The sequence below is a fragment of the Rattus norvegicus genome, chromosome 1, assembly GCF_036323735.1.
Source record: "Rattus norvegicus strain BN/NHsdMcwi chromosome 1, GRCr8, whole genome shotgun sequence".
In the NCBI taxonomy this organism is placed as follows: domain Eukaryota; kingdom Metazoa; phylum Chordata; class Mammalia; order Rodentia; family Muridae; genus Rattus; species Rattus norvegicus.
Window position 1 is genome coordinate 120650102 of NC_086019.1, and position 17179 is coordinate 120667280.

The following is a 17179-nucleotide window of genomic DNA, read 5'->3' on the forward strand; positions in this document are numbered from 1 at the left end:
ACCTCCAACTTGGAGTTACTCCTGGCATCTGCTTTGGAGTCATAGCCAACCATCCCTGCCTCTGGTCTGTCCAACATCCATGAGTATCAGGCTGATACTTTAGGCTCCGCCGGACTCCTCCAGCTCAGCTCTCCCTACCTCTCAGTATAGCCCAACAGCAAAACTTAACTGTTAGACAGATAATTTTTAAATGTGAGTTAGAGGTTGAAGCCTTTTTAATGTAATCATCATATAAGGAGGCTTCAGTTGTTGCTTTACCAAGGAATTAATTTGTCCAGTATGCAGGTGAGGAAAAAAAACATAGGAGAAATAAACTATTCTCATGAGGAACTCAGATGCATACATGCATTCAGAGGCAAATAAAATCCACCTTTTTGGCTGAATGTTTTGATATCATATCATGCATCTCCACATAGTACAGAGCCAGTTCTCTGTCCTTACTGGAAACAAGTATATTTCTTAGCAGTGATCTGGGAGCAGTAATGGACATAACTTTGGGAAGAATCTGCATCTAGGGCTGTCAAGAGCATGACCACATCCTTCGATTCTGAGGAAAGTAACATGGCCATTCTCACATGGAAAGAATGTTTTTTAAAGTGATTTGTCCCTATTTTTTTACTTAATGATTTTATTTGTTTATTTTTCAAATGATATCACATTTACCTGTTATCCCTCTACAATGCCCCAACTTATTCCCCCTCTTCCCATCCCATTTGACTCTGTGAGGGTGCTTCTACATCCATTTATCCACTCCTGCCTCACCACTCTAGCATCACCCTATGATGGGGCATCAAGCCTTCACAGTACCAAGGGCCTTCCCTCCTGTTGATGTCAGATGTGGCCACCCTCTGCTACCCATGTATCTAGAACCCTGGACAACTCTTGGTTGGCGGTTTAGTCTGTGGTAGCTCTGGGTGCTCTGTTTAGTTGATATTGTTTTTCCTAGGGTGTTTCAATCCCCTTCAACTTCTTCAGTCCTTCCCATAGCTCTTTCACTGGGGTCTTTAAGGCTCAGTCTGATGATTGGCTGTATCTGTATCTATTTTGGTTATGTGCTAGTAGAACTATTAAGGGATGAGCCATACCATGCTCCTGCCTATAAGTTATTCTTGGCATCAGCAGTAGTGTTGGGGTTTGGTATCTGAGGACAGGATGGATCCCTACATAAGGCAGTCTCTGGATGACCTTTCCTTCCTTTGTCTTCCATTTTTTGTCCCTGCCTTTCCTTTTTGCATGAACATTTCTGGATTTAGAATTTTGCGATGGGTCTTGTCCCAATCCCAAAACTAGGGCTTGTGCCTATTTACTGGAGGTGGTATCTACAGGTTGTAATTCCCTATTGTTTGCTATTTCTGTTACAGTCATTCCTGTTGGGTCCTGGGAGCCTTTTGTTTCCCTGGGTTTTGAAAATTTTTATGGCTACCCCCAGTTCTTCATTCCCTGCTGTTAGTTATTTTTATTCAGTGTCCTGACATTCTGTACTTCTCTTCTATCCCTTCCAATACCTCATTCTGCCCAATCTTTTCCCTCTCTCTCCTCTATTTCTTCCAGGTCCCTCCCTTCTTCTATCTCCTGTGACTATTTTGTTCCCTTTTCCATATAGGATTGAAACATCCACATTTTTGTCTTCCTTCTTCTTAATCCAGATATTGCTCAACATTGTGTCCATAAACAACTGAATAAATAATTAAAATATGGTACATTTATACACTGAAATATAACTCACTTGTAGAAATAATCAAATCATAGAACTCTTGCTTAAGTGGATCAAATTCGAAAAAGTCATATTGAGTGAGAAATATCATCCTGAGTGAGAAAAGTCATCCTGAGTGAGGTACTCAGAACCCCAAAGAAAATTTAGTATGTGACCACTTAAAACTGCTTCTTAGGCTTTAAACTTTAAAAATGCATGTAAGGATCCTTAAATCCTTAGAGGTAAGAAATAGAGTAAGGAACTAGAAAGGATGGAAGTTTTTCCTGAATAAGTAAAAATATAATTAAATCTGGAGACTTGTTGTTATGTGATAGTGCAATCGGAATATTAAATGGAGAAATGGAAGTAGGTAGGCTAAGGGACAGCAGAATCTATGGACCTTCTGAAGAATGTTATAGAAAAATATTACAGTAGATCCTTAATATATAATATGTAAATGAATATTCTTAAAATGCATAACCAAATAATGAAGAGAGTACATCCTAATTGACTTCTATCACAACCAAAACCCACTCCAATGTGAGTTTTAATAAATGAGACTTCACAGAAACCCTCAAACAACTTACATCCCTGCCCACATTATTGGTTGCTTTACATAAACTGATGGTCAAATTATATTCATGAGACAACACTTACATACCTCCTGTACGTAAGCTGATGGCTGACTGAAGTAATTGTCATGGATTGGAAAGTTTATAAATAGTTTCTGAGAAGAAAAGTAAAGATGAACTTGGGTGAAGTCCTCAATTTACAATGGGGGACTCTCTCTACAGTGTACATGGGTGGAAGAGTGGTATAAATATCATGAGAGTAAGTGACAGTTATTTGATTGGATCCAATGCCCATTCCAGGAGGAACATTCATGACATTGCTCATGTGCCCTAGAAAAGGGAAATAAATTGACTGTTAACCGAGGGACATACTAAACACCAGTTTTTCTGCAAAAGCAATGTAGCAATTTAAAGAATCCTAATAATGTTCTATTATTTTCTTTAATAAGTATATTTCTCACCCTTAACAGAGAAACTATCTGTTATAGATGGGGAAAAAAGCAAAGAAACATCCCTGCACAATGAGAGTAAGAGAGATTTGATAACTCAGTCATAAATGAAACTATTCTATCAATACTCCTTTCACCTCTCAGGAATCTTTGTTTTGGGAGAAATCTAGGAGCCAGTGGGGATGGAAAAATGTAACCAAGGAAACAGTGTGTTACAAATGTAACAGACCTGACTAACTCACAAATGAACTCATTTTGATCATGAATACATGCATATGGTTTGCATAGAGTAAAGTGAATTGGTTCGCAGTACTGAGACAAAGAACTGAACACAAACTCCCATCTCTAACCAAGGAGCTGTGTCCAATATACAAAAGCTTCTAAAGGGGAAATTAGTTTAATACAGTGGAGACTCACTTATTAAAGATACTACATTCATGGAAGGTTTTAATCAAAGCAGTGGACAGCCAAATCATATGAACTCAATGGTATTTTGACAATAATTTTTGATTCATAATGCTTTGTCTCTTGACATAAAAACAGATACCATTAAACAGAAGAAAAAGTAGGAAAGAGCCTCAGTTAGCCCTGGCAGATTTCATGGTAAGATCATGTTGTATACACACCATACACTTTGTTTGCTGAACATACAGAACTCAACCTTGAGCTATCCAGGAAAGTTTCCCTGGTGGTTATCTTTCATAATGATAAAAAACACTAGTCAGGTTACATAGAGAAAAAAAGATGATGGTTTTCTCATCCATTAATAAGCCTTATATGCTCTAATAATGCCATGCCTGATAAAATGCACTAATATTACAATTGTGCAAATATATTTTGTGCTTAACTAACCACATTATTAATTAGAAAGGCTGTCACTTCCACAAAAGAGAATTCAGGAATGGTACTACAAACTTCGTCAACAAAATTGACTGAGGAATATAAAAACCTTAGGAGAGAATACACTAACATTGTTTTTTTTTTCAAATGCCCATTTTGTAAATACCCTTTTAAATATTTATGTTATGTCCTTAGGTACGTGTTGCTGATTATATAATTATCTGATTACTCTTGGTATTTTTTGCAGAAAGATAAATAACTCTGAGTTGGTTTGCATATGTTTCGCCCAGGGAGTGGCACTATTAAAAGTTGTGACCTTGTTGAAGGAAGTGTGTCACTGTGGAGTTGGGCATCCAGACCATCCCCCTTCCCTGCCTGAGGGTGCTCAGTTTGTTCCTGGCTTCCATTGGGTGAAGATGTAGAACTCAGAACTTGTATACCATGTCTGCCTGGATGTTGTAATTCTGCTATGCTCCTGCCTGAACCTCTGATTCTATAAGGCAGGCCTAATTAAATGTTGTTCTTTATAAAAGTTACATTGGTGATGGTATCTGTTCACATCAATAAGACCCTAAGACAAACTACAAAAGCACTGTGAATAAGCAACCTTCAGTACTCAGACACAGTTGGGAATGCTAAAATTCCCCATACTAGGTAAAAGCTCAAGACTGGAAGAAATGCTATGCAATATCTCTATAAATGGCCTGGCTACTGTAAACATGGCCTCCTACAGTTAAGGTTACATGGGTGCCCGTCACAAGATTAAGCATACATTCAAATAAGGAAGAAGGAGGACTTCTCAATATTCCAACCCTACCTGCACACATTCTTAATGAAATAGATGGGTACTAGGGTACCAAGTGTCCTATTTCCTTAGAAATGTGGTCACTTGTAAGGACAAACAGAATATATTTCAGAATAATAAAACAATATACAACAAACTCAGAGCCAGCATCATGCTGAATGGAGAGAAACTCAAAATATTTTCATTAAAATCGGAAACAATATGAGGAAGTTTATTCTTCTTGTCCTATTCAGTACAGTATCAGGAGATTACTTCCAATAGGATATGATTTTATGTATAAAAGTTCCTAAAAATGACAGGAGAAACATGATAACGCTGATAATTATGTTCAGCAAAGTAGCAGTATAAACAAATTAATAAAAAATACTGTCCTGAAATAACAAATGTTTTGTGGAATATATCATAAAAATGTTTTATAAAATATATATTATATAACATTACATATAACATTGTTATATATAATACATAACAGCAGGTTATATAAAATATTTTATGTGTATATGTGTAATCACCAATAATATCCTTCATACAAATTAAAAAACTCAGTTGTAAAATTATGGAGAATGAAAAAAGAGTCCCTGTAGCATAAACCTGAATAATAAACAAATTTCCATAGGTATCAGAATGGCAGATTTCAAATTATTCTATAAAATTGGTGCAGTAACAAAAACTGTAATGAATGGTGTTACTCTGTTATTTCTGTATTAATTAACACCTCTTTAGAAGCAATAACCTTAGCAAACCCTCACACTGCTCTTGGCTTGGATCAACATAGACTTGCATTTTAGAAATACTTTAAAAATCTTAAACCCAAACAGCATTTTGAAATAAAATACAAACTACTATGAGTAAAAGAATAGGACGCGCCTCTGAGGAAATTTGTTATAGTCTCAAAGCCTATTATTAGTCTGTAATGTTACCTCAGTACATATTTAGAGCACTCAGCTTAGTGTTTGCATGGCATTCCTGAGTGTGTTAACAAGTGGGTCTCTGATTCTTGTGGCTGCTCGTTTTCCTTCTGTTAGGTTGCTTTGTCCACCCTCAATATTATGTTCTTTGTTTATCTTATTATATTTTCCTTCGGAGAGAGAAAGGGAACAGATCTGGAAGAAAAGAGAGGTGAGGGAAAACTGGAAATAGGAAAAAACTGAAAACTATGATCACGATTTAAATAAAAATTAAGAATGGAAATAAAAAGTGGGACAAAATCAATTTTCACTAAAAAATAGACCATATTTAATGAAAAGCAAAATACAATTCCAATAAGACAAAAAAAAACATACAAACAAACTGAAGCAAAAGAAAAGACAAGCTCTTGAGGATTTAACTGATGGAAGATGGATAAAATTCCCACCTAAACTCCCAAAAAACAAAAACAAATCTGCATTCTATTTTGCATATTTTATAAAATTCATCCAAATCAGGGAATCAAATCAAAGTATAGATCAAATATCTAAAGAAACTTCTTTCCGATCCAACAGTTTATTGGTAATCCAGGCAAGATTTAAAAATAAAAAAATAATAATAAAAAATATCACATACCTAAAGACATGGACGTATTGTCATAACATTCAAACTAGATCACCTTATGAGATCACAGAAGAAAACAGTTTATTATTCTGTATTACTCTATACACTGTATGTGAGTATGTAAAGTGTAAGTGTTTGTGTGGTTGTGGGTGTGTATGTATATATGTGGAAGATACACCACATTTCCACATGTTTTCAGTTCACACACCTGAACTCTGCTCACTACTCTTTCTTAAAGCAATTTTCATAACCCCTTTCTTTTATTATAACTATTGCGACATCAAAATTCATTCTTACCTGAAGCTTTAACCATTCAGAAACTAAGAAGTACAACCCAATCATGATCCGTTGTGTGCTTTCCCTCTGAAGATAATCTGTACTTTAACTCTCAGGTATTTTTATTCCTTCATATCTTTCAGTCTATGGCAGATACCAAGATAACTTTTTAACTTCATTATGGATGTTATTTTTATGCAACACCCATATACCAACTTATTCTTTTTCTTTCCTGACTGCCATTCCTCCCACACACCAAAAATCCACATTATTGTCAGCTATTTGAAATGCTAATATTCACCATGTAAGATAACAGAGCTAAAGTGAAAAGGCAGTTTAACTGCTCAAGGGGAGGGGCACTGCAGCAAACACAACACAAGACAAGACAAAGGAAGCCAGGTCCTGATCTGATAGGTTTCTGATCTGACTGTCCAGAGTCAAAGATTTAAGATCAGTAGAAAAATCTTCTGTCACAACAAATTTGCAATATTTAGTGTGAAAAAAGTCATGTCTATGAAACAAATTATGGGGATATGACGGAGCTGACCTTGTTTGCTGCATTGCCTTGCTGACCATTCCTAGGTTGGATGCAACAGGCACCTTGTCTGCCTCTTCTCTGAGCAGGACCTGCTGCACTGACTTGACTAATCACACTCCCAACCCCCAGTCTGTGCTAGTGAGCTGGCATAACCCTGCATCACGCATGCATGCATGGTCACCAGGTAGCAGAGATTCAAAATCTTTTCTAAAGCTAATGTACAAAGCAGGCAGCCATGAGCTTTAAACTGTCCTATTGCTAATATGACAGAGGAGGGTCTTCATAAACTTCTGTATAAATTGGTCAGGGATAAATTCAAGGATTTTTGGGCAATGATAATTACATGATATTAAATTATATTCACATCTAGATCTTTATAGAAAGGAAAAAGAGTGCTTAGGAAAAATGTAACAAAATTGTGAATGGACAAAAACACTAGATACTTGTAGAAACCACTAAGGAATAAAATATGCTATTTTACCAACATTCTGCACTAGTAAGGTTTTACTTGATTAGGTGGATTTTTAAAATTTCCTATGTGCTCATGTAAATGAAGCACTTATGGTTAACATAATATTTGCTATATAATAAAAGCATTGGTTTGTCATTCAGTGATGAGTTTTTCTTCAGTTTTAAAATTTCTTGCTATGAGATACTTACTTGTTTGTTTTGTAGATCTGGTCTTACGTATTAGATTTAGCTGGACTGGAAACAAACTTTTAGAGCAGGCTGGCTTTTAACTCAGAAATTTATGAGCTTCTAACTTGTAAGTACTTCAAGTAAACTCATATGCCACCACAGTTAGCTAGATTTTATTAATGCTGTTAATGAGGTGTGTGTGTGTTTGTGTGTGTGTGTGTGTGTGTGTGTGTGTGTCTGTGTGTGTGTGTCTGTGTGTGTGTGTGTGTGTGCATATATGTAGAGGTATGTAGGTATATATCTCCAGATCTGCAAATACATGTAGTTTTTAGACACCTGACATGAGATCTGGGAAATATTTTTCAGAACAGTATTAGTTTGTACAAGCTGAAGCATCACTTAGGCTCTTCTATGCAACTTTAAACCTTTGTGATTTTGATCCCTAAAGAATTTGCAAAAGAAGTACACACAAAAATGTAGAAAGGCTACTAATTTTAAACATTCAATTATTTTCCAATAAATATAAATATGATATTGACTTAGTAATATTCTTTTCTGCAAGACAATGTCTACACGGGAAAGGGAAATTCATAAGAATTACTATATGTGATTTGAATTTGGACAGTCTGCATTGTGTTCTATAAAGTCATGGAAGGAAAACATTTGCAAAAATATAAAGGTGTCTTTGAATGCATATGGAAATCCTCAGCTTCCTACCCCATAGCAGTAGTTTCATAAGCTATCTCTGTGTGACTAAATTTGCTTCAATATAGGACTGAGCAGATAAGCATGGCAATATATCAATTCATGCCTTACTGAATGAAATGGGTGACTACAGGCTGTGCTACTGCAGATCAGTCCCTCTGAATCTTCTGACAATGCTGAAGGATTTCAAAGCTTGCTGAAAAGAAAGTTCTACAATATCCTTGAATTTTAATGGTACTTTGCAAATACTGATTCCTATTAGCAACAAAGCCTGTGAAATTACAATCCTGTAGTTCTTTTCTTTTATTGAAAAGTGTCTGAGGATACCTAATAGCAAGTACTCAATAAATTATATTGATTTAATATTTATAAAGACAATATTTGCATCAATAGCTTTCTTTTCTGGCTAGTAAGATGCTGCATAGAATAAATTGGATTTAAACATACAGCATTCCGTCTTTATCTGCCACCTAGCAGGTCAAATATAACGGTTTTGATATAAAGGATATCCTGTTTTCTGGATTTTATACAATATACACAAATGTCAATCTCCCCTGACAGACACATCCAGAGCATGTCAAATGCAGAGGTGAATGCTAGCAACAAACCACTGAACTGAGATCAGGACCTCCTTTGCGGGAATGACAGGAAGGATCGAAAGAGCTGAAGGGACTTGCATCCCCATAATAACATCAGTGCCAACCAACCAGAGCTTCCAGGGAGTAACCACAACCCAAAGACTATACATGGACTGACCCAGGGCTCTGAATGCATATGTAGCAGAGAATAGCCTTGTTGGGACACCAGTGCAAGGGGAAGGCCTTGGTCCTGCCTAGTTTGGACCCCCAGTACAGGGCAATCTCTGCAAGGGGTGGTAAGGGGCATAGATGGGGGGGACCCCCATAAGGGGGAATGGGAGGGGATAGGGGACTTATGGACAGGAAACTGGGAAAGGGAATAACATTTGAATTGTAAATAAAGAAATATATCCAATGAAAGAAATAATATAATATAGGGTTTTTTAAACAAGAAAATGAATCGAACATTTTTTGCATCTATACATATACTGTGTGTCAAAGTGTGATTAGGTTACTAAAAATACCTAAAGAAATTCCTGCGTTTTAAACTAAATAATGCTTTTATCATTACAAGTACCTAGTATTTGAGGATATATGTGTAAAAAGATGAATCTATGCACATTGGATTGTAGAGTTATTGGAATGTAGAGTTCTTCACTAACCACTGTGTTAGTGAAGAGGCCAGTGCTAAGGATCCTCAACCTGATGCTACACACAAGGACAGGTTCTCTTACCTCAATGAAATTAATTAAATTAACCCTGCTGCAGAATGAGAGAGGCTTACCTGTCAATTGTCTGAGAGAAAGAATAACCATCTCAATAATATCTAAGAATAAAAACTTGTATGACATATAAACTATGCTGTTATATTCTACAGATAATAACTATGCTTTCATAATATGTGGTTGGATCCTGATTCTAGCAATGAGTCTGTTATTTGGGAAATTCAAGAAATGTCTGTTTACTGATTATAGTATCTGTGAAATGGAGAAGGATTTGTACAAGTCCAATTCAATGGATACTTAAGATGCAGTCTTTCTTAACAGGTAGTTAGAAGAGTAGTAACAGTGTGGGATTAGGAGACCTTAACTTGATCCACAGGATGTAGTGTACACTATCGGGGAATATAATGAATTCTGTACTTGCTGTTTTTGTCATTGGTCTTGACAGATGTATATTTTGTATATGTTCAGTTTTAAAAACCCTTAATTCCACAGTGTAGAATTCTAATTTCCATGTGGTAATCATTTTAATAATGTTTCTTGAGCTTTTCATTGTCCTGATTAGTGAAGTCCTCCTTTTCTCCTCCTCCTCCTTTTCTTCCTCTATCTCTTCCTCTTTTTATCTTTTACTCAAATTTTGCTTTTGTTCATATCCTTTTCAAATTTTGAAACTTGTGAGACACTGTAGCATTCTGTAGAGTAGGTTGGCCTCAAATTTGAAGTAAACCTTTTGTTTCTATCTCTTGAATGATATGATTACAAATTTATGTCATTATATTTTTAATGCTTTTAATTTCATTTGTATTTGTGGATTTGACTTTGATCATTAATTACTTTTAGAAATTTGTTTTGTGAAAAAGACCAGTCATGTTGGCACATGCCCTTATATCTAACAACTTAGAGGCATAGGCAGAGCCTGCCCTGAGTTTACTTACAGCCAGTATTACATTTTAGAATTTGTTTGTAACAACTCCAAAAATATATTAATAAAATTAAAATTGTAGTAGCAAAAGATTATTTCTTCTCTTTTGTATCTTGAGTGGTAAGCAGCAGGTTGCTGAATAGACAGCTTATATCTCAAACCACAGAGCAGAAGCAGAGAGAGGTTATTAAAATATCTTGAGTTTTTTAAAAGATAGAAAAACATTCCTAGAGGTATCTTTGTCCAGTAATAATTGGGAGTCAAATATGTGAAAATTAGAAACCAACAGTGGACATATCATTCAAACTACTGCATTCTACTCCCTGTTACCACAGTCTCACAAACAATTCATAATAAAAATGTATAGTATACAAATTTAAAAGACTCTATTAATTTTCATAGAACAAACTTTGTTTAAAAGTTTAAAGTGTCTTCTGATCCTCAAGTCAATACATTCAATGTTACCCCTGTAAAATCAAAAGCAAGTTACATGTTTCTAGCATACAATGACATAAAATACAAATTACTTTTCCACTGAAATTGATTCAGGCTGTCCTGAGAAATGCTTAGAATGACCTCAAGCTTCATATTTTTCTGTTCTACACCCAGGGTGCTGTTGTTCCTTATGAGTAAAATATAACTGTGTTTGTAATGAAGTCAAACTCAAATCTGTTTATGTTATGCAAGTATGCTACCAAACATTGAATATCAAACATATCTGCCTGGAATTTGCAAGCTGCACAGCATTTCCATTTCCAAGTGTTTCAAAATCCAAATTCTCTATAGGACTCCAAAGTCTCATTTTGAAAAGGGGGATCCTTAAAAAAGTATACTTTCTTACCTCAAGAGAGGAGAAACAAGCAATATGTGAATAGAGCAAAATCAAACCACAATGTTATTAATAAATTAACATCTTAATAATGGTGATCCATTTAATATTTTGTAGTATTTTTAAATGGTCTGGGTAACTTCTCTAGCTCGGCCCTTTGCTGCATATGTGCAGCTGCTCTTCTAGGTTATGGCTCTCTCCACACCATGGATGCTACTGAAATTGCTGGTCATCCTATGCTACTTGAACCCCCCAAAAGTGGGTTGCCTTTCAGCAACTGGGCTGCAGTTTAACCTGTAGACTCATCTGGCATGTTTCTGGAGACCTGTCCTTCCTACGCAGTGGCAACCCTTAGCTGCTGACCATGATGTCTCAATGCCTTCATAACAGTGCCACTTGGTTGAATCTAGTTCCTAGTGAGTGACAGAGTTATGGCCTCAACATTTTTGGAACACAATTTCTGCATGCTGACCCTGAGGCATGACTTTCCAGAACATTCAAATGTATGATTCTAGTCTCTTATTTATCACCATTGAGTGATTGTTTAGACTCAGATGGCCAGGATTTATTATCCATCCAAGGTAGGAATTTCTTCACTTTGTTGGCTCTGGCATTGAAATTTTTGCATTGAAACTTCCTCCAGTACATTCAAGAAACAGGGAAATTGTGAAGGATTGTGTCTAAAAGAATGAATATAAAATACAATGTGTTCCTCTTAATTTCTTTTTTTATATCCAGTGTGATGAAACAGAGATAAGGATAGAAAGACACACACACACACACACACACACACACACACACACACACACAGAGACAGAGAGACAGAGAGACAGAGAGACAGAGAGAGAGAGATTGAAGGAGAGAAGAGATATTAAACAGGATAAATCTCAAGGTCAGTAGATTTTGAAAATGTTAGTCAGTAGAGGAAATAAATCATTTGAGAAGGGAAGGTAGAATTAAGAAAGATACCCCTATGAAATCTGATGGCAACATAGTTTTTGCTTTTATTAACTAATGTTTGTTAGCATGTTGAATAACAATACTATTCAAAAAAATCTCAGAATTTTCACCCAGCTCCTTACCAGGTATACAGTATGGTCATGAAAAAATAAAAACAATAAAAAAACAAAACAAAGCTATAAATTCTTCATACTGTTGTTCTGGACAGAGGAAGATGGTCTAATGCATTGAAGCATGCTTGCCTTGAATCACAGTATATCAAATTCAGTGCATTACTAATGGGATATCTATTGAATTCTCTCCTCATTCAATAAATAGAATTCTTCTTTAAAATTTTCAAACTGCATCATGAAATCCAGAATATACACTAAATGAATATATATTAATAAAGCATCAGTTTCTAATTTATTATCCTTTCAACAGTATTTTATTTCCTTAAAACTCAGCATCATACCTGTTCCCCATGTATCTCATTACAAGAATTAGGAAACACAAGACATATTATATAGCACAATATATCTCCTCAAGAGTGAAACATGTATACCTCATATGTATGAGGTTAAAAGTATTCTTTTACTAATATGTAAGCAAGGATTGTTTGTCAGGGAATAATACCAAAAGCAATCCCCATCAAAATTCCAACTCAATTCTTCATAGAGTTAGAAAGTACAATTTGCAAGTCCATTTTGAATAGCAAATATCCCAGGATAGTGGAAATTATCCTTAACAATAAATGAACTTCTTGTGGAAATCCCCATCCCTGACCTCAGGCAGTATTGCAGAATAATTCTGATACATACTGTATGTTACTGCTATAGAGACAGGCAGGTAGTTCAATTGAATATTACTGAAGTCTCAGAAATGAAGCCACTTGCCTATGTTCACTTGATCTTTGACAAAGGAGCTAAAACCATCCAGTGGATAAAAGATAGAATTTTCACCAAATTGTGCTGATTCAACAGGAGGTCCTCATGTAGGAGAATGCAAATTTTTGCATTCTTATCGCATTGTACAAAGTTTAAGTCCAAGTGGATCAAGAACATCCACATCAAACCAGATACACTCAAGCTAATGGAAAAAATGTGGTTAAGATCCTCGAACACATTTTCACTGGGGAAATTTTCCTGAACAAACACCAATGACTTATATTCTAAGATCAAGAATGGAAGACTGGAACTTCATAAAATTGCAAATCTTCTGTAAGGCAAATGACACTGTCATTGGGACGAAATGGCAATGAACAGATTGGGAAAAGATCTTTACCAATCTTATATCTGATAGAGGCTAATATCCAAAATATACAAAGAAATCAAGAAGCTAGACTTCAAAAAACCAAATAATTCTATTAGAAATGGGGTACAGAACTAAACAAAGAATTCTCAACTGAGGAATATCAAATGGTCAAAATGCACCTAAGAACTGTTCAACATCCTTAGTCATCAGGGAAATGCAAATCAAAAGAACCCTGACATTCCAAATCATACCTGTCAGAATGGCTAAGATTAAAACTCAGGTGACAACAGATGCTGACAAGGATGTGGAGAAAGAGTAACACTCCTCCATTGATGATGGAATGCTACTAGTATAACCACTCTGGAAATAAGTCTGGATGTTCCTCAGAAAATAGGACATTTAAATATCCTAGGACCCAGCTCTACCTCTCCTGGGCATATACCCAAATCATGCTCCAACATATGATAAAGACACATGCCCCACTATGTTCATAGAAGCCTTATTTATAACAGTCAGAACCTGGAAATAACACAGATGCCCTTCAACAGATGAATGGATACAGAAAATGTAGTACATCTAAACAATGTAGTTCTACTCAGCTATCAAAAAGAATGACTTCATAATGTTCATAGGCAAATATAGAACTAGAAAATATCATCTTGAGTGAGGTAACACAATCACAAAAATAAACACATGATGTGCACTCACTGATCAGTGGATATTAGTCCAAAAGCTTGAACTACAAAAGGTACAATCCATAGACCAAATGAAGCTCAAGAAGGAGGACCAAAGTGTGGATTGTTCTTAAAAGGAAGAACAAAAGTATTCATCGGAGGAGATAGGGAGATAAAGTTTGGCCACTCAGAACCTGCCACACATGGGGATCCATCCCATATACATAAAGCTACCAAACCCAACAATATTGCTAGTGCTGAGAATTGCATGCTGAAAGGAGCCTGACATAGCTGTCTCCTGAGATGCTCTACTAGAGCTTGTCAAATTCAGAGGCAAATGCTCACAGCCAACCATAGAATGAGAGTGTGGTCTGCCTCGCAGGCATTGAACAAAGAATTGAAGGAGCTGAAGGAGTTTGCAACTCCATAGGAACAACAATACCGACCAACCAGAGCTCCCAGGCACTAAGTCATCATCCAAAGAGTACACATGGATAGACCCATAGGTCCAGATGCATATATAGCAGGGATGGCCTTGTTGGGTACCAATGAATGCAGAAGTCCTTTGTCCTGCCACAGCTGGACCGCTCAGTGTTTGGAAATTTCAGTGTTGGGAGGTGATGGGTGAGTGGTTTGGTGGGGGAACACCCTCATAGAAGAAGTGGGATGGGGTATGGCTTAGATGCGTTATGGATGGGAATCCAGGAAATGGGATAACATTTGAAAAGTAAATAAAATATATCCAATAAAGAAAGCTGCAAGCTGAGAAAAATTTGCCAATTGCAAAGACAAATATTTTAAAAGAGTATTTTATTGTTTGCTACTGTATATTACTCTTTGAATATTTTTCTATGGAGCACATGTCTGAAGAGGACAGGAGAGTGAGTCTTCAGCTCCTCTCCACTTGCATCACAGATTATGGGAAGCAGACATATAGGTAGTGTTAATTGAACAGTTTTCTTGAATGAGTAGTTTGTACTTTTAACGGTCGAGAATTCCTTTGGGGGAGGAGGGAGGTATTTTAATAAAAATGGAAAATATTAATATTAAAGTGGCCTCCTTAAAATATGAGTTAGATGTTTGGAAAACTGCTATCATATTCAGAGGATATTGGAGAGTAAGTCATTTTGTCCACAGGTTGAGGATTGACTGCAAGAACCTAGAGATATGTAATAGTTCTACGTAGATAAGAGAAAGTACTTTATTTATCACATGACAACAGTTTATACAACTATGTCCTACAATTTTTGGCTCCACGAGAAAATTGCGGAAAATGAAAAGACTGATATACTACTCAGACAGAAATGTCTGAACAGACATTCTCTCAACAGTTTTCAACATCCCATGTTATGAGGACTAGGACATAATCCTTTCCAATGGGTCTAGAATTCACCTGGCTCTTAAGACTTGTTATAGATTTCAGCATCCCTCCACACCTGTGCCAGTAATTCAGTGAAAGGGATCTTCTAATCAATTTTACATTTAATTTTATTTTACTATGATGAGTTCAGGCAAAACTTGTTTTTGATAATAGAATTCATAAAAAATATTAGGGTTCTTTATTGGAAAGTGGAGATATGTTTGATAAGGGAAAATCTTCCTTTTGAAAAAAAGAAAATCTTGAATTATTGGATTGACACTGTTAAACACAAGTAGACCATTTTACAAACATGTACAATGCTCTAGAGCTATGTCTCTGAAAGTATACTGGAACAGAGTCACAGCAGAAACAAGAACAAGCAGCAATAACAACATAAAAACACTTATATGCCCTACAAATGACATTGTGTTCTTCCTCAATCAATTTTCATCCAGTACACATAGTCTTTTGTTTAGGATATATGTATATTTTCATATATGATTCTGTTTTAATAAGAAACATTTTTCTATGAGCAAGAATCCACCTGTCTGCTTGTCTGTGTGTTTTTCATTCCTCATCTTTTCAAGATGATGTCTTATCACTCTGATCTTTCTTTACCCAGTCTTCTTCAGTATTTAATGATTTCCCTCCAATTGGTCCTTCACGAGTTCTTCAGGTATAAATGAATTGTCAGGATCCTATGGTGAACCCTGATACAATCTAAATTTCTTCACAAGAAGACTATATTGAAGTTTGTTTTTACATCATAACAAACTTCTTTACTGACAGCCTAAATAGTGTAGTGAATATTTAAAAAAAAAAGGAAAATGTTGTGTACGGCAACTGAGACCATGCCCCTTACCCTTTAATTGACACAGTATTTGATGACAAAGTCTGTGGCACTGAAACAAGTATCTCCTCTATAACTTTGACTTGTGCTTCTGTGCTTTGAAATCTGTTGACAAAAATGTTAAAGAACTTCAGATTTGAAATATGTCCTGTTTTAGACATCCACATTCCATTTAAAGAATTGCATCTAAATTTTGGTTTAATAAAATAAAAGCCTAAGAATTTGTTGAAAATTCCATAAAAAATTTTCATTTTAAAACTATGGTTAATGAATCATGACTTCTGTAATCCCTAAATTAATGCTGAATAATTCTTCACGTCCTTATTTACAGAAGCAATTCTTTTGGGTGCATTTCAAAATTAAGAAAAAAAGGTGAGACTTGTACTCCCAGTAATATTTGCGAAGTCATGATTCAATCAAGGAAATCTTGAATGTGAAAAAAGGAAAAGCAAATTACCTTCAGGTGTTCTAAAAACACAGTAATTTAATGAAGTTAATGCCACTTCTAAGATTTGCTCCTAGGGAAATTGAAAACCAAAAGGAACTTTTGTCCTTGTAGTTTCACCATATTTACTCTTGCCAGAGGCCAGGGCCTGAGCTGGAAGGGCAATACATCCAAGCAGTGCTTTTATGACTAATTTCCTGTAGACAGTCTACTAACTGGATCGGTTCTCTGGAATAGGAAATTAGTTATTGTTGAGGGTACTGAAAGGAAAAGGACTTTCTCAGCTTTAATGTATTTTTCTACCAGCCAATATTGTCCAGACAGCATCTTTTATGAATCACTGTGGTTCTAAACAAACTTATCAGAATAATTTAGGAATGAGATTTAAAAATAATTGTTAAAAGGAAACATACCATCTATCCTAATGCATGCTTTCAATTACTTCATCCATAAGCAATTAAATCGCAGATGATTTCCTTGCCGAGTCTTGATAATCGGTTTTATTTCCACTGTAACATTTTATGCTAACCTATGGTGTTTGGTTGACACATCTTTATGT

The 17179-nt window shown here is 35.7% G+C and overlaps 1 protein-coding gene and 2 long non-coding RNA genes across 4 annotated transcripts in view; all 3 read right to left on the bottom strand.

Annotated features, from left to right (window-relative positions):
• The window catches only part of Slc25a19l1 (solute carrier family 25 member 19 like 1), a 1820-nt gene extending 1427 nt beyond the window's left edge, over positions 1–393 (bottom strand). The window contains exon 1 of the mRNA XM_039100995.2: positions 1–393. This exon is cut by the window's left edge and continues 1427 nt beyond it. Coding sequence (XP_038956923.1) covers positions 1–77 — 77 coding nt within the window. The 5' untranslated portion in view covers positions 78–393.
• The window catches only part of LOC134483395 (uncharacterized), a 21157-nt gene extending 10113 nt beyond the window's left edge, over positions 1–11044 (bottom strand). Inside the window, exons 1-3 of one of the 2 annotated variants that reach the window (XR_010060268.1) lie at positions 6187–11044; positions 5280–5462; positions 2355–2595 (exon numbers count right to left, since the gene is read on the bottom strand). This is a non-coding gene — a long non-coding RNA (uncharacterized LOC134483395). Of the gene's footprint in view, positions 1–2354; positions 2596–5279 lie in introns of both variants that reach the window. The other variant, XR_010060266.1, reaches the window with a different exon arrangement.
• A 193-nt stretch (positions 11045–11237) lies between these two features.
• The window catches only part of LOC120099825 (uncharacterized), a 47102-nt gene continuing 41160 nt past the window's right edge, over positions 11238–17179 (bottom strand). The window contains exon 4 of the long non-coding RNA XR_005499107.2: positions 11238–16280. This is a non-coding gene — a long non-coding RNA (uncharacterized LOC120099825). The remainder of the gene's footprint in view (positions 16281–17179) is intronic.